This window comes from Lactuca virosa, chromosome 6 (assembly GCF_052849685.1).
Source record: "Lactuca virosa cultivar CGN04683 chromosome 6, Lactuca_virosa_CGN04683_v6, whole genome shotgun sequence".
NCBI lineage: Eukaryota > Viridiplantae > Streptophyta > Magnoliopsida > Asterales > Asteraceae > Lactuca > Lactuca virosa.
In genome coordinates this window covers 193,927,316-193,942,412 of record NC_136431.1, presented here as the reverse complement: position 1 = coordinate 193,942,412, position 15,097 = coordinate 193,927,316, and the positions used below count along the sequence as shown (strand labels likewise).

The 15,097-nt window shown below is 28.6% G+C and overlaps 1 protein-coding gene across 1 annotated transcript; it reads right to left on the bottom strand.

The window, feature by feature from the left end:
- Window positions 1-10,381: 10,381 nt before the first annotated feature.
- Window positions 10,382-13,473, bottom strand: LOC145122192 (protein FAR1-RELATED SEQUENCE 5-like). Its single transcript, XM_079057835.1, has 7 exons — window positions 13,386-13,473; window positions 12,784-13,065; window positions 12,261-12,690; window positions 11,954-12,149; window positions 11,359-11,775; window positions 10,789-11,001; window positions 10,382-10,678 (listed from the first exon to the last, which is right to left on the bottom strand). The coding sequence occupies exons 1-7, from the start codon at window positions 13,471-13,473 to the stop codon at window positions 10,382-10,384; spliced, it is 1,923 nt and encodes a 640-aa protein (XP_078913961.1).
- Window positions 13,474-15,097: the final 1,624 nt, after the last annotated feature.

Below are 15,097 nucleotides of genomic sequence, written 5' to 3'. Positions count from 1 at the left end.
TTTTAGACAAAAGGTTAAGTTTGTTGGGTTTTCTTGATCAGAAAAAATATAATGAAGGTTTTTTGAACGGTTTGGAAACTTCGTTGGGCGTGTAAGTCATTTTCCCCTCAAACAAACGGTCAAAACTATCAGAGTCAAATGACTATACCAGTATGTCTAATGTCGGTAAAATAATCGACATCAACATTGAACTCATCGAGTGTCCACCGAAAGTATCCGTTCGATGACGGGTTTGAAGGGATAAAGGAAACGAGCAACATTGTCCCCCAGAAATAAGCATATATTAAAGGAATACTACACAAACATTTTCGTAACTTTGATGTATCTAGAAAAAAAAAAGTAAAGTATTTATACTATATCCTATATGCTGATCAACAATATAATAAGAAAATATTATCTAAAAAAGTACCTAATATCAATACAATATTTTAAATACCAATTTAATGTTGTTCATTTCTTCTTGTATATCATACCACCACAATTTTACATGTCACATCAAAATGGATGATTGTGACATGGTTATCACGGATAACATGAACACCCGCCCTAGGTATATGGGCATGGTGTGAAGTGGACAGATCCATGAGACTTCACGGATGTAGATACGGTATTCTTCCTCTCTCTCTCTCTCTCTCTCTCTCTCTCTCTCTCTCTCTCTCTCTCTCTCTATATATATATATATATATATATATATATATATATATATATATATATATATATATATATATATATATATATATATATATATATATATATGGTTAGGTTATTGTATTCTAACTATTTAGTGTGTGAATGTAGGGTTGATTGTGGACCACTCATTTTAATTTTTTTTTTAGAAAATGATTAATAAATACTATTGAATTAAAAATAAATAAAAAAAATACCATCTAATTTCACTATAAGGGTATTTTTGTTAAATGAGATAAATTTTAAAAAGGATTTTTCCAAAATTTTGGGATAGTTAATTCTCTTGATTTAAAAGTTCTTATTTTTTTTAATTAATTCAATTTTAATTCTAACGTAATTTTTAATTATACCCGGTTTTTTTCCTGTCATAATGATATTCTGTTAGAATGATATTCTATAAAAATGTCAGTATACATATTTCTTACAGAATACATATTTTGATTAAATTAACTTCTTGAAGAAAGACATAATTCTTGAACCATTAGTTAAAAAATAACAAGATCCTTGTATATTTATAGACATATGAATGTAGATACATACATATTCTTACATAATAAAAGTCTTATACATTTAAATATAATTATACATATTCTATCTGAATGTCATAAAAATAAAATAAATTCTTAAAAAACATAGCATGCTTAAATATACAATTCTCGAACAAATGCACTTGATCTTCTTCAATGGTCCAGAGTCTGACTTGATTCCAACCATTCTTACGAGAATGACATTCTGTGAGACTAACATCAGACAATAATTACATTTTATAAGAATAACATTCTGTGAGAATACATTTATCTTTATCATCTAATATATGCAATGCTCATGTATCTGATAAAAAAATACATATTATCAAATCTTATGATAAAATACTTTACAAACTTTAGTGGTTCATTTCAAAATATATTCTAGCAGCTAAAAACAACTATCCACAAACTCCTTACATTTCCTAGTCTATAATTAATAAAAAAGTGAGATGCTAGTCAATAATAAAAACAAGATTGCTTTCTAAGGAAATTGTAAACCATAAGTAATATGGTTTTAAAAAATAAGAGTAAATTACACGAATGGTCCCTATGGTTTGGGGTAATTTGTATGTTTGGTCCCTAACTTTTTTTTTAACTCGGAAGGTCCCTACAGTTTGTTTTTGTTGCGCGTTTGGTCCCTGTCATACTTAAAAAGACTATTTTTCCCTTGATTTTTTAATTTATTTAAATAATGTGAGATAGATAAGGTAAAGTAAGGTGAGGTGGAAGTGAGTTGGGGTGTATTTATTTAAATAAATCAAAAAATCAAAGGCAAAATAGTCTTTTTAGATAAGACATGGACCAAACGCAATAAAAACAAACAGTATGGACCTTCAAAGTTAAAAAAAATAAGTTAGGAACCAAACGTACAAATTATCCCAAACCATAAGGACCATTCGTGTAATTTACTCAAAAAATAAAAAGTAAAAAAACAATTTTTTTGTCCACCAAAATCTCTAAGTGACGATGCTTCCCATGATGATATTAATATATAAACATTCTATGGATTTAAAAACAAAAAACAACTAATTATAACATAATATGGACGAACCTGTTACAAAAGGATACTTGATTTTTATTTTGGTCGACACAATGGAATGAAAACATGTACTAAACACGAGTTTTTGTTTTTATTGAATCACTGTCTATCCTTCTCTCGCTCCTGTTGTAATGTGTCGGAGATGCATATAGCGGTGGGATAGAGTTGTAGTGATTACCGACAATGAAGATGATGATGGTCATCGGCTTACGCAAATTCTGAAGGAAAAAAAGGAGGCTGACGATTTTTAGAGAAAGTGGGGGAAAAGATTATTAGGGTTAGAATATATCAAGCCATATTTATAAAAAAAATAATTATGGAATTAAATGAAATTACCAATCTATCCTTATTTGTTTTAATAATAATTTATTTTTTTCTTTTTAAAATGAGTGGTCCACAATTATTGCTACATCCACACAATAAATAGTTAGAACATATGAATCTCTCTCTCTCTCTCTCTCTCTCTCTCTCTATATATATATATATATATATATATATATATATATATATATATATATATATATAGAGAGAGAGAGAGAGAGAGAGGAGGGTTCAATTGAGAAAAAAAAAGGTTGAGAATGGGGAAACCATTCTCAGTCAATCATTTAATGAGCTTAAAAAACGCACGGTGGCAAACTTGTAATAATCCAAATACATTAATGAGCGGTGGCAAATTTGTAAATAATCCAAAAACATTAAACCGTCAGGGCACTTGAGTAATTTGATAACACGTCAAATCTCGACAGAAAAGCACCATTTCCCTCTTCGATACACCATAACACGAAAACCATTTGCAGAAGAATCGATAAGAAGAAAACCATTTGCAAAAGCATCAAATAACATAAACGAAGAAAAATGTCTTCCGATGAAAACATGAACGAGACCATTTCCTCACTCTTGACAATGAAAGGTAACCATCGGCGTTTTTTCTCGAGTTTTTAACGATTTCGAATCATTTCTAAAATTATCACTTGATTACTTGAAATTTCTCGTAATCTTCGATAATTATTAGTTGATTTAGAACTAAAAACATTGTTTTCACACTGTTCATTCTTCAAAAAAGGTTGTTTACTTCAATTTTTTATGATACTCGTTCATTCTCGTAACCCTCCTTCGTTATTACTTTATTTACTTGAAATTTTTGTAAGAATCATCCATTATTATTTGATATATAAATGATTTTACATCATCTCTTCATTTTTCATCTTTATTCAAAACTATTCTGTCAAAATACAAACGTTACTTCACATTTCGCTTATGTTTTCCTAATATTAACTACTTACCCTTACAGAAACAACACCAACAGTGAAGAAAACATATAAACGAAAAACAAGAACAAATCAAAAAGGTAAATAAAATATGTTTTGTTTACTTCTGAACACAAGCAAAACTAATAATCATTCGTGAATATGTATGTTATATTCACATATGAATAGAACATAGCTTGCTGCCATACATACATTATTCATATGTGAATACAACAAGAATCACTTACATATGTTCTATTCACATATGAATATAACAAAACATATTCATATGTGAATAAAAAAATATGAATACATATGTTTTATTCAAATATTCATTCGTGAATATGTATGTTATATTCACATATGAATAGAACATAGCTTGCTGCCATACATACATTATTCATATGTGAATACAACAAGAATCACTTACATATGTTCTATTCACATATGAATATAACAAAACATATTCATATGAGAATAAAAAAATATGAATACATATGTTTTATTCAAATATTCATTCGTGAATATGTATGTTATATTCACATATGAATAGAACATAGCTTGCTGCCATACATACATTATTCATATGTGAATACAACAAGAATCACTTACATATGTTCTATTCACATATGAATATAACAAAACATATTCATATGTGAATAAAAAAATATGAATACATATGTTTTATTCAAATATTCATTTGTGAATATGTATGTTATATTCACATATGAATAGAACATATCTTGCTGCCATACATACATTATTCATATGTGAATACAACAAGAATCACTTACATATGTTCTATTCACATATGAATATAACAAAACATATTCATATGTGAATAAAAAAATATGAATACATATGTTTTATTCAAATATTCATTCGTGAATATGTATGTTATATTCACATATGAATAGAACATAGCTTGCTGCCATACATACATTATTCATATGTGAATACAATAAGAATCACTTACATATGTTCTATTCACATATGAATATAACAAAACATATTCATATGAGAATATAAAAAATATGAATACATATGTTTTATTCAAATATTCATTCGTGAATATGTATGTTATATTCACATATGAATAGAATATAACTTGCTGCCATACATACATTATTCAAATGTGAATACAACAAGAATGACTTATATATGTTCTATTCACATATGAATATAACAAAACATATTCATATGTGAATAAAAAAATATGAATACATATGTTTTATTCAAATATTCATTCGTGAATATCAAACTCATTTATCTTCTACTTACTATTGAATGAAGGTAAGAACACTAACATTTCCGATAAAGATTCACCAACAATGAGAGAAACAAGATCAATGCAGAAAAATCAAAAAGGTATAAAATACATATCATATCTTATAAATGAATATTCTATATTCATTTATGAATATAATATATTTTCTTTGTAAAATGTATTTCAAAATTATTTATCTTCTACTCACTCTTTCATGAAGGTAAGAAGATTTGTATTTCTGATAAAGACCCCACAACTATGATAGAAACAGATTTGAAGAGGAAAAATGTGAAAGTTACAAAATTCCTATCATATCTAATATATTCATATATGAATGAAATTGTATATATTAGTTATATTTTTGTAATAAATAAATATTAATAAATCAACGAGCATATATCATATTCATATATCAGTAACTTATTCAAATATTATATGTTTTCATTTCCCAGATAAAAAAGAAACAAAAGTACCAAAGAAAATAAAGCATCAAAGCAGAAAAAGTCCATCAAAAAGGAAAACTCCTGAAAAACAACAACTACAAGATTCAGACTCTGATTTTGAAAATAGTCATCCATCGAAGAAGGCAAAAAAAAAGGAGTCACCAATCAAAAAAGACAAAAAAAAAAACAATGGTAAAAGAATTTTACTCAATGAAAAACAGATGTTCACCAGAGGCATTACTATCTATAATCCTTGGGATGAGCAAAGAACAAAAAGAATCTGTAAGATCTATGGGTTTTGGAGCTTTGTTAAAAATGAAAATCACAGATATACCACTGAAGCTGGGATTTTATGTTCTTCAAAAATTTGATTCTGAGAGAATGGTGATAGATATTGAAGGAAAGGAACTGAAAGTAACAGAAGAGTCTGTTCATGACATGTTGGGTATACCAATTGGTGGAACCAAACTTACACAACTGGATCAATGGCCTAAGGATGATACAAGTTATGATGAATGGAAGCAACAATTTAAAAAAGATTCAATCATCCGACTGAGTGCAATCAAAAATGTTATTGTTTCTACCACACAAGCTGATTTCAATTTCAAATTGAACTTCTTAGTTCTTTTTGTCAACACGTTTTGCGAGTCAACATCAATGGGAAGATGCAACCTGTTTCCCTTGAGTTATATTTCAAGAAAAACAGATATCAGCAACATAGACTGGTGCAGCTATGTTTTGGACTGTCTTGTCAGAACAAAAAAACTCATACATATCATACTCAGATACCAGCTTCTTTGTTGGACCTTCAGCTTTCTTGGTGGTAAGTTATTATAATGTTTATAATCAATTTTTAATAATATTGATTATTCATAAACTAATAGCAAATATTCATATATGAATAAGAAAAATATATTTGTTCACACGTAATGCTTTACATTACTTATTCATATATGAATAAGTAAAAAATAATATTACTTGTTCATATATTAATATCAATTAGTTATCATTTATGTGCAGTTGTTCGATGCTGATAACATCCACTCAGAAGCTTTAACAGTAACACGTAAACGTCCAACAATTTGTTATTGGAGTTCAGAGAAGATTAGATATCGAGAGAAATTTGAACAAGAAAAAGGTAGATTTGGACTTGGAGAATTAAACGAAGAATTTGTTAATGAACAAGATGAAGGAGATACAGATCTCGAAGACAGTGATTCTGATAAAGATGAAGATCATTCTGTTGAGGTAATTAGTTTGAACATGTTAATAATATATGATTACATTAAATTCTAATCATACTTCTTTTTATTACATAGGCATATGAATCAAAAATATCTAAAATGCTTAATAGTTTCGAGAGGATGAAGGAAAAGTTGAATTCAAAGCTCAATGATGCGATAACAAAGTTCCCTGAAAAGGAAAGTTTTAGGATTTTCGAAGAAAAGATGACAAATATAATTGGTGAAGAAAAAACAGAAGGCACAACTATTTTTGAATTTCCAAGTAATCAAACTGGATTTGAAGGAATCAATTTGACACCAATAATCTGTCAAAAAACAAATTATCAAAAAGAAAATGAAGATAAAGAGGGAAATGGTGAAGAAGACAGTGATAATGATGGAAGTCAACCAGAAGAAGATTATTTGCTTGATTCAAATGAAGTAGAGAATGAAAGAATAAAGAATGATGGAGATAATAATCAAAAAGAAGGTGAAACTGAAGTAAAAGAGAAAGATGGAAAGAACAATCAAAATGACAATGATGAAGAGAAAAAAGCTGATGATAATGAAGAAACAAATAATCATGAAGAGACTATTGAACAAACTGAAAATGAAAATTTGTTGGATAAAGTTGTTGACAACATTGTGGACAATGTCCTTGGAATTGGAATTTCAAGTTTAAATAGTCAAGAAGATGAAATCTGGAATCACCCTGAAATGAAAACTATTTTCGATAATATTGATATAGGTAAATTTTGTCTTACTTTTATTTTAAAAAAATATATAAAAATATTAATACACAATAACAATTTTGTTTATTAAATTTTGACCAGGGTCACCAATGAGTACAGGTAAAACTAATAATCTTGCAGAAAAGGAAAAATCAGAAGGTGTACATGAACAAGGAACAAAAGTTGAAAAAACAAAGGGAGATGATACAGGTAAATGACTGATTTAAAATATATTACAATATTTATATTGATTTTTTTAATAACATTGTTTATTCATAAGTGAATAATACACTATATAAATGAATAAAAAATAAAAAATATTCATATATGATGTATATGTTTCAGGCAAGGAAAACTCTGAAGATAGAAATAAAGGAGGAACGGAAGCTAAGAACACGAAAGATGGAGGTGAAGATAAACATACAGAAACTGAGAAAGGAAATGCAGAAGATAAAGGTAAATAGTTGAATCACTAATAAATGAATATAATAAGTTTTATTATTCACAAATAAATAACGCTATATAAAAAAAATAAAATTTTAATATTTCTTATTCATAAATAATGATATGCATTACTTATTCATAAATGAATACATTACTTATTCACATATGAATTACTTAATCAAAGTTATTTATCTTTCAGGAAAGAAAAAGTCAGAAAATGAAAACAAGAAAGGAGAAAAAGCTGACAAGACAAAAGGAAATAAAGGAGGTAACAATTTGGATAAACATTTCAAAATATAAACTCAAATATTATAATTAACTTACAACTATTTATATGATAAATCTCCTGGCATGCAGATACTCATCCAAGCTTTAGTCTAGGTCTCAGTCAAGATTCATATCAAACTTCAAGTAAAAAATCTAATGAATCTTCACCAAAAAAAACCATTTACAAAGAAACAAATCAAAGACGACCATCAGAAGGTTGTTATCAGATTAACAAAGAAAAACGTTCTTAATCCAAATCCAATCTCTGTATCAATTCCTACTGAAGTAGGACCATCAAAGCATGATCTGGATCAACCAAGAGAGAAGAAGCTTGCTGATGCTTTCAAATCACCTTTCAAATGCAGAATAACAGACACAAAACCCAAACTGACACATCAGGAGAGTATTGTCTGTGAATGGTTGTTCAACTTACAAGGCAATACATCGTAAGTAACTTTATTTTATATACATTCATATATGATTATTATATAGATAATAATCTATGACATTTTGATTATATATTTGCAGAGATGTGGTTGTCCAGACAAAATATGGTCAGATAACAGAAAGAGCAGTTATGGAAAGTCTATATGCAAGCACAGAGATTTTTGGAGAAGTTTTAGACACTTGGTCTGATTTACTTAACCACCAAGAACTGGAAAGGGATTTTGGAAATTCACCATACAGACTCTTCTTGAAAGTTGGAGTTTCTATAAGTTTATGTTCTAACCTTAATTCCTTCTTTATTGATAAATGAATACACCAATATGATGTATTCATTTATTAATATTATATTTTTTTACAACTGAAATTCACATATGATTATACAAATATGATGTATTCATTAACATAATTATATATATTCAACTGAAATTCACATATGATTATATTGGTTACATACTGCTTATCTAACTTTAACATTGTCTGATGAAAGAAAGTCTGAAAAATTCAAGGAGAACTTTCATGACAGTACCAATGGGTACAAAAAAATCTTGAACATAAAAGATATTGACATGGTATGTTAATTAAAGTTGTTTTTTTATATATATTTTATCAACAAAATACTTACCATTATATACATAAAAACAGGTATTCTTTCCAGTTGTTAGAAGTGCTCACATTTTTGTGATTGTCTTCAACTTACAGAAACTATCAATTGAAATTCTAGACAATAGTGCAGTTGAGGGATGAAGGGAAATACGGAGTAATATTGAAACCTTTGGTATGTACCCAATTCACAACAACATAAAAGAACCAATTTATTACATATCTAACTTTTATTTTATTTAATGATCAGAAAAATTTGTTTGTGAGATACTTTAAAGAAATAAACCATCCAAGAGCAAATGCAATCTCAAAAGAAAGTATGAAACCCCAACGACTTGAAATGTCATGGAGAACAGTTAAAAACAAAGTTGATTGTGGGGTCTTTGCAATGAGACATATGGAGACCTATATGGGACAACCACTCTCAAAGTGGAAACCAGGTCTTCATAAAGAAAGTGCAGTTCAGCAAACTACTTTAGAGAAGCTCAGGCAGAGATATGCACACATAATGCTAACTTCTGAAATTAACATGTTGAAGGCTAAGGTGTTGGATCTTGCTGAAAAATATCAAAAAGTTGAATTCAAAGTGCGTACTGATCATGCATACAAGGCTCTGCAAACAATTCAAAAAAGGTTAAAAGAATATTGATGATTGCTTGTGAAGATGAAAGAATGTTGAAGTGTGATGCTATAGAACAGTTTGTGTTGAAGATGAATGGATTTGAAGTACATGTAAGATGATTCTGCGAAACAAGTTTTAAACGGTTTGTTAAATGTTATTGAACATCGTTTTAATATTTTGTGAAATGCTTATGAACAGCTTTTATTATCTTGTGTTGAATGATTATGTAATAGAAATAAACTTCGCTTATTTCTGTCAGTTTTTTATATTTAAATATTTTCAAAGTTTATTTATGTTTATTCATAAATGAATACGAAAATGATATATTCATTTATGATTAAATTAGGAGTAATATGTCAGTATAACAAAGTTCATATATGAATATAATAAATTTCAGATATGAATATAACTAACTTATTAGTAGAAACAAGTTTGCTTATTTATGTCATTTTTTTATATTCAAATATTTTCAAACTTTATTTTTATTTATTCATAAATGAATACGAATATGATATATTCATTTATGAATAAGTTCAAATTTATGTTAGTATAACAAAGTTCAGATATTAACATAAAAAAGTTCAGATATGAATATTACTTATTTATTAGTATAACAAATTTCACATATTTGTATTCATTTATGAATAATTTACAATATCAATATAACTTATTTTATATTAATTTAAAAAACAAATATCAACATATCAATTTACCATATCAATATAAATGTGTATTATTCATACATGAATATTATTGTTTATTGTTTTTATCTGCATATAATCATAATGAATAAAACCAAAATAAATAAATAAATAAATAAATAAAACTAAAAAATCCCTAACTGTCTTTTGCTGATTTAGCAGCTCCAAGTCTTTCTGGACAAGTACATAAATTGTGTGGAACTCGTTTTCCACATCCTGAACACATTCTATGTTCTTTTTTAGAATTTTCATATGCTACTTCACCTGCACTTGGAATTCTTTTCTTGATTCCAGAACCTTTATTGCTTTGAACTTCAGGAACATGAATATTAATCTCTTCTAGAATTGGAATAGTAACACCCAAAAGCTTGCATACGACTTCACCATCTGTCTTGCTTTTCAATCCAGGAGAAATATAATCACTCTCAAATTCCTTCAACAACATTTGTTGTTCTCAGCAAACAAAGCCAATCTCTTTTTGTCATCTCTTACAATATCCAAACATGATTCAAAACTATAATATGAATCATTGACTAGCTTTACATTCTCACAATCACCTGAATCGGATTGAACAGAACTAAAACGATAATTTCTTGATATCACATCCTTTCTCCATCTCTTCAAAATGTACCTTTCAGGAATTTCTTTAACACCACATCTCATCATTATTGTAAAAGCATGTCTGCATAAAACACCCATACGCTTAAAATGTTCACAACTGCAATTTATTTCTTTCTCTTCAGCTTTTATTTTAACCTGATACAAAAACAAAATTTACACATTTACATTCATATAAGAATACTCATATCAACACTCATATATTCATATATTCATATAATATTCATATATTCATATATGAATATTGATATTCATATATGAATATTCTCATATTCATATATGAATATTCTCATATTCATATATGAATATTATTACATTTTTCATAAAAAACTAGTAAAATTACCTTAATTCATTTTTAAAATCACTTTTACTGTTGTTGTGCTGCACAATGTAAACTTCCCAACCATCTTCAATACCAACATATGAGTATGTACAGAAAAAACATGCTTTATATATTTCTTTTTGCACCTCAAAAAATAATGTACTTATATAAACCTTTGATGCTTGCAGTTCTATTTCTCGAGGTGTTTGCATTTTATATGATGCTTTCCTTGATGCCTTATCAAGCTCTCGTTGAGTATTCCTTTGCTTTTGAATGGCAGTGTCGTAATTCATCATGAAATTTAAAAGTAAGTTCCCACTTTCTGAGTATGTATTAAAGAATGAATTCATACTCTCTGACCTCGATGTAGTCTTCATCAAACCACACATTGGAATATCACTAAAATATCCAGGTATCCATGAATAACGTATTGTAAACATGTCTTTAAACAATCTTGTGTCTTCAAGATTGAATTCCTTCATAAGCAAACCCCACTTCACCTCAAAAACATCAGGTTTCATATTAATGTCCCAAACAAGCTTCGAAAACCTTTTTCTAAAGTCTGTGTTCGTAAATAAATCATCTGATATCTGTATTAAAACAAAAATATTCATAAATGAATAAATAATAATAAGTAAAATAACAATCAATATTCATAAATGAATATACTAATAAGTAATATATTTGAAATATATTAAAATAATACCTTTTTTTCAACTTTTTCATTATATGCCACATACATAATCGGTGCTTTGAATTACGAAACACATTCTCAAGAGCTTGTTTTATTGCAGCATCTTGATCGGTTAAAACAAGTGTTGGTTCTTTCCCATGAGTTTTAAGAGATGCTTTAAGCAACCAAGAGTAAGACTCAATGCTTTCATTGCTTAGCAACCCAGATCCAACAGTAACCGATTTTTTATGATGGTCAATAGCAGTAAACGGAACAAAAACCATTCGATACCTAACACACAAAAAAATGTTCATTAAAGTCAATTTTTGATGTATTAATAAGTGAATATAAAAATATTCATATATGAATAAGCTATAAACAAAAGTAGATAAAATAACTTACTTGTTTGTTCGGAAAGTCGCATCAAACGAGATAACATCGCCAAATTCAGCATAATATGCCTTCTCCATTTCATCAACCCAAAACATACAGTCCAAAACATCATCTTGACAATTAAACTCAAATGAGTAATTTGGATAGTGAGCTCGACGGTCATTCATTGTGTTTACTATCATTTGGGCATCTTTATAACCAATAACCATGTTGATATATCTCCTTAAATTTTTATAGTCAACTACTTTTGGCTTTACAAACTCATACCCACCTCTCAAACTTGCCCTCAACTTATGAGCCATAGTTGGACCTATTTTTGATGTGGAAGCACGCACAATAAACTCTTTTTCTGAATATGACATTTGTCTCGCTTTTTTTAAATCGCTTCTCTTCTCAAGTGGATGGTTGTGAAGTTCATCAAACTGAAAAACTTTATAATCTGGAGTTCCACATACAGATTCAAATATAATCTTTGCTTAACAACCAATAGCTCTTGAATTTGAATTTCGTTTCCTCCTAACACCACTTGTACCTAATGTGTCACAAGATTTCTTTTTCTGTTTACCACCACGATTACATATAACATGTTTCTTCTTTATAATCTTGTTATCAAACCTTGACTGTGTGCTCAGTCTAACATCAAAACCACCAATTTCAGCATACTCAGAATACATTTTGATAGCCAACTTTAATGATTTGAAGATTAAACCCTTAAATGAAATAAGTTGAACAGGTACATCTGGCTTATAGACATGTTCTCCAATTATATCATCACAATATTGCACATCATGTACTGAACTTGAAGATTCACCACCTAAAATAATAATGCATGAATAAAACAATAATATATATGAATACATGAAACTCATATAAATAAAACAAAAAACATTCATATATGAATAAAACATTCATATATGAATACATAAAAATTCATGAGGATTCAAAATATATAAAATAAAACATAACTTATTCATATATGAATAAAACGAAAAAAATAATAAATTCGAAATTACAATTATCACACGTTTATTCATATATGAATAAGACAACAATTTATTCATATTAACATATTCATATGTAAATAAATGATAATCAACAAAATTAAAAACAACAAAATAATTCAATAACTGATACCTTCAAAAAATGAGTTCTCAACATCTTCTTCTTCACTCTCACTCATAGAAGAATACAAATCACCATCAATAACACTAGAATTCGACATAATACACCAAATGATCTATATAAATAAACAAAAACAATCTTAATATCAAATATATCGAATATATCTCACAAAAAAAGTCATAAAGATGAAAACCTGGTTAATTTCGAATATATCTCACCTCAACGTACAAAATATCTTAAAGAAACTTAAATCATATATGATCAGATGATGTAATTAAGCAATCTCTCTCAGTACAGAGCGTAAAAACTACAACGATATATCCGATTAAAAATTAACTCAACTCCGATTTGAAATAAATATCTCAAACTACTTAACAAAAATCCGATGAAATAACTCCAATACATATTCGAAACTTGATAATCTTGATAATTAACTCCGATGAAACAACTCCAAAACGAAGATAATAAGCGTAATTCCAAATAAATTATAAAAAACAATAATCTTGATAATGAACTCCGATCTATCCGATTCAAACGATATACATATCTGATCAAATCGGAAACTGAATACAAAGTAGAAAACTGAAACACAGATGCGAAACTCCACGATTAATAGAATGAATATGTATAATTGCTAACGAGTCATATAAAGAAAATAATCTTGATAATAAATTCCTCATATCTGATTCAAACGAGCTAAAGATATCATCAAATTGGAAACTGATAACAACGAACAGGTAAGTTCTATGTAAAAAAGTTGCTAATTTACAAAGATACTGTGACATCCCCTAATTTCTCGGCCAGAAAAGACCAATTTAATTTATGCTTTTTAAAATAAAATCAGAGAAATCGTTTCAAAAGAAGGTATATATTTTTCCATATATATCAAAACCTCAGGATGTCATATTCCGATACAGATCAAAAGCATAAACAAGACATTATAAGCCTTTCAACAGTTATTTATAACTACTGGCCTATAATCCAAAAATCTCTCCTCATCCTCCGACTATGCTCGGGGTCCACTACCTGTAATCATAAAACGTTGAGTGGGTCGGGCTTGGGAGCCTGGTGAGCATATAGGGTTTTCAACCCACAATAATAATAACTTATTAAGTTCACCAATTAACAATAACCCTGATTACCCATTCCCGTTGTCCTCTCTTTACGTCCCTAAACACCTAACACAAGGGACTTATCCTAAGGAATATCATCGGGTTGGACACTACTGCTAAGGAGACTCCTCAGCCATACATGTCCTAAAGGCAACCATGAGGGGGATTGGAGTACACCAATGAACATTTAGTTCATCAACACCTACAAGTTGCGAACCTGCTAGTGTACCACTGGACTGTCTAGAAAGGTCCGTGATCGTCATCTATACTCCGCTAGACGACTACAACAACAGCAACAACAACACCGACACCGAGGCCTCTCATCATTTTAACACCCACCGACTATTTTGTCTACCCATGTTCTACCCAACATATTTGTAGATAAAATACATATACAGTTTAAAACTTGTATAAAACATCAATGCAACAGTCACCACAAATAAACAATTAACATATTTACACATAACACGTATTTTAAGGTAAATACTTCATATCTATGTGTAAATTGAAAGTAACTACACACTCACATGTTTTGATGAAAATCGGGCAGCAATTCGTTTCCTAAAACGATCGTTTCTAATAAAAACGGGAGTTTTATTGAGAAACCGGGCT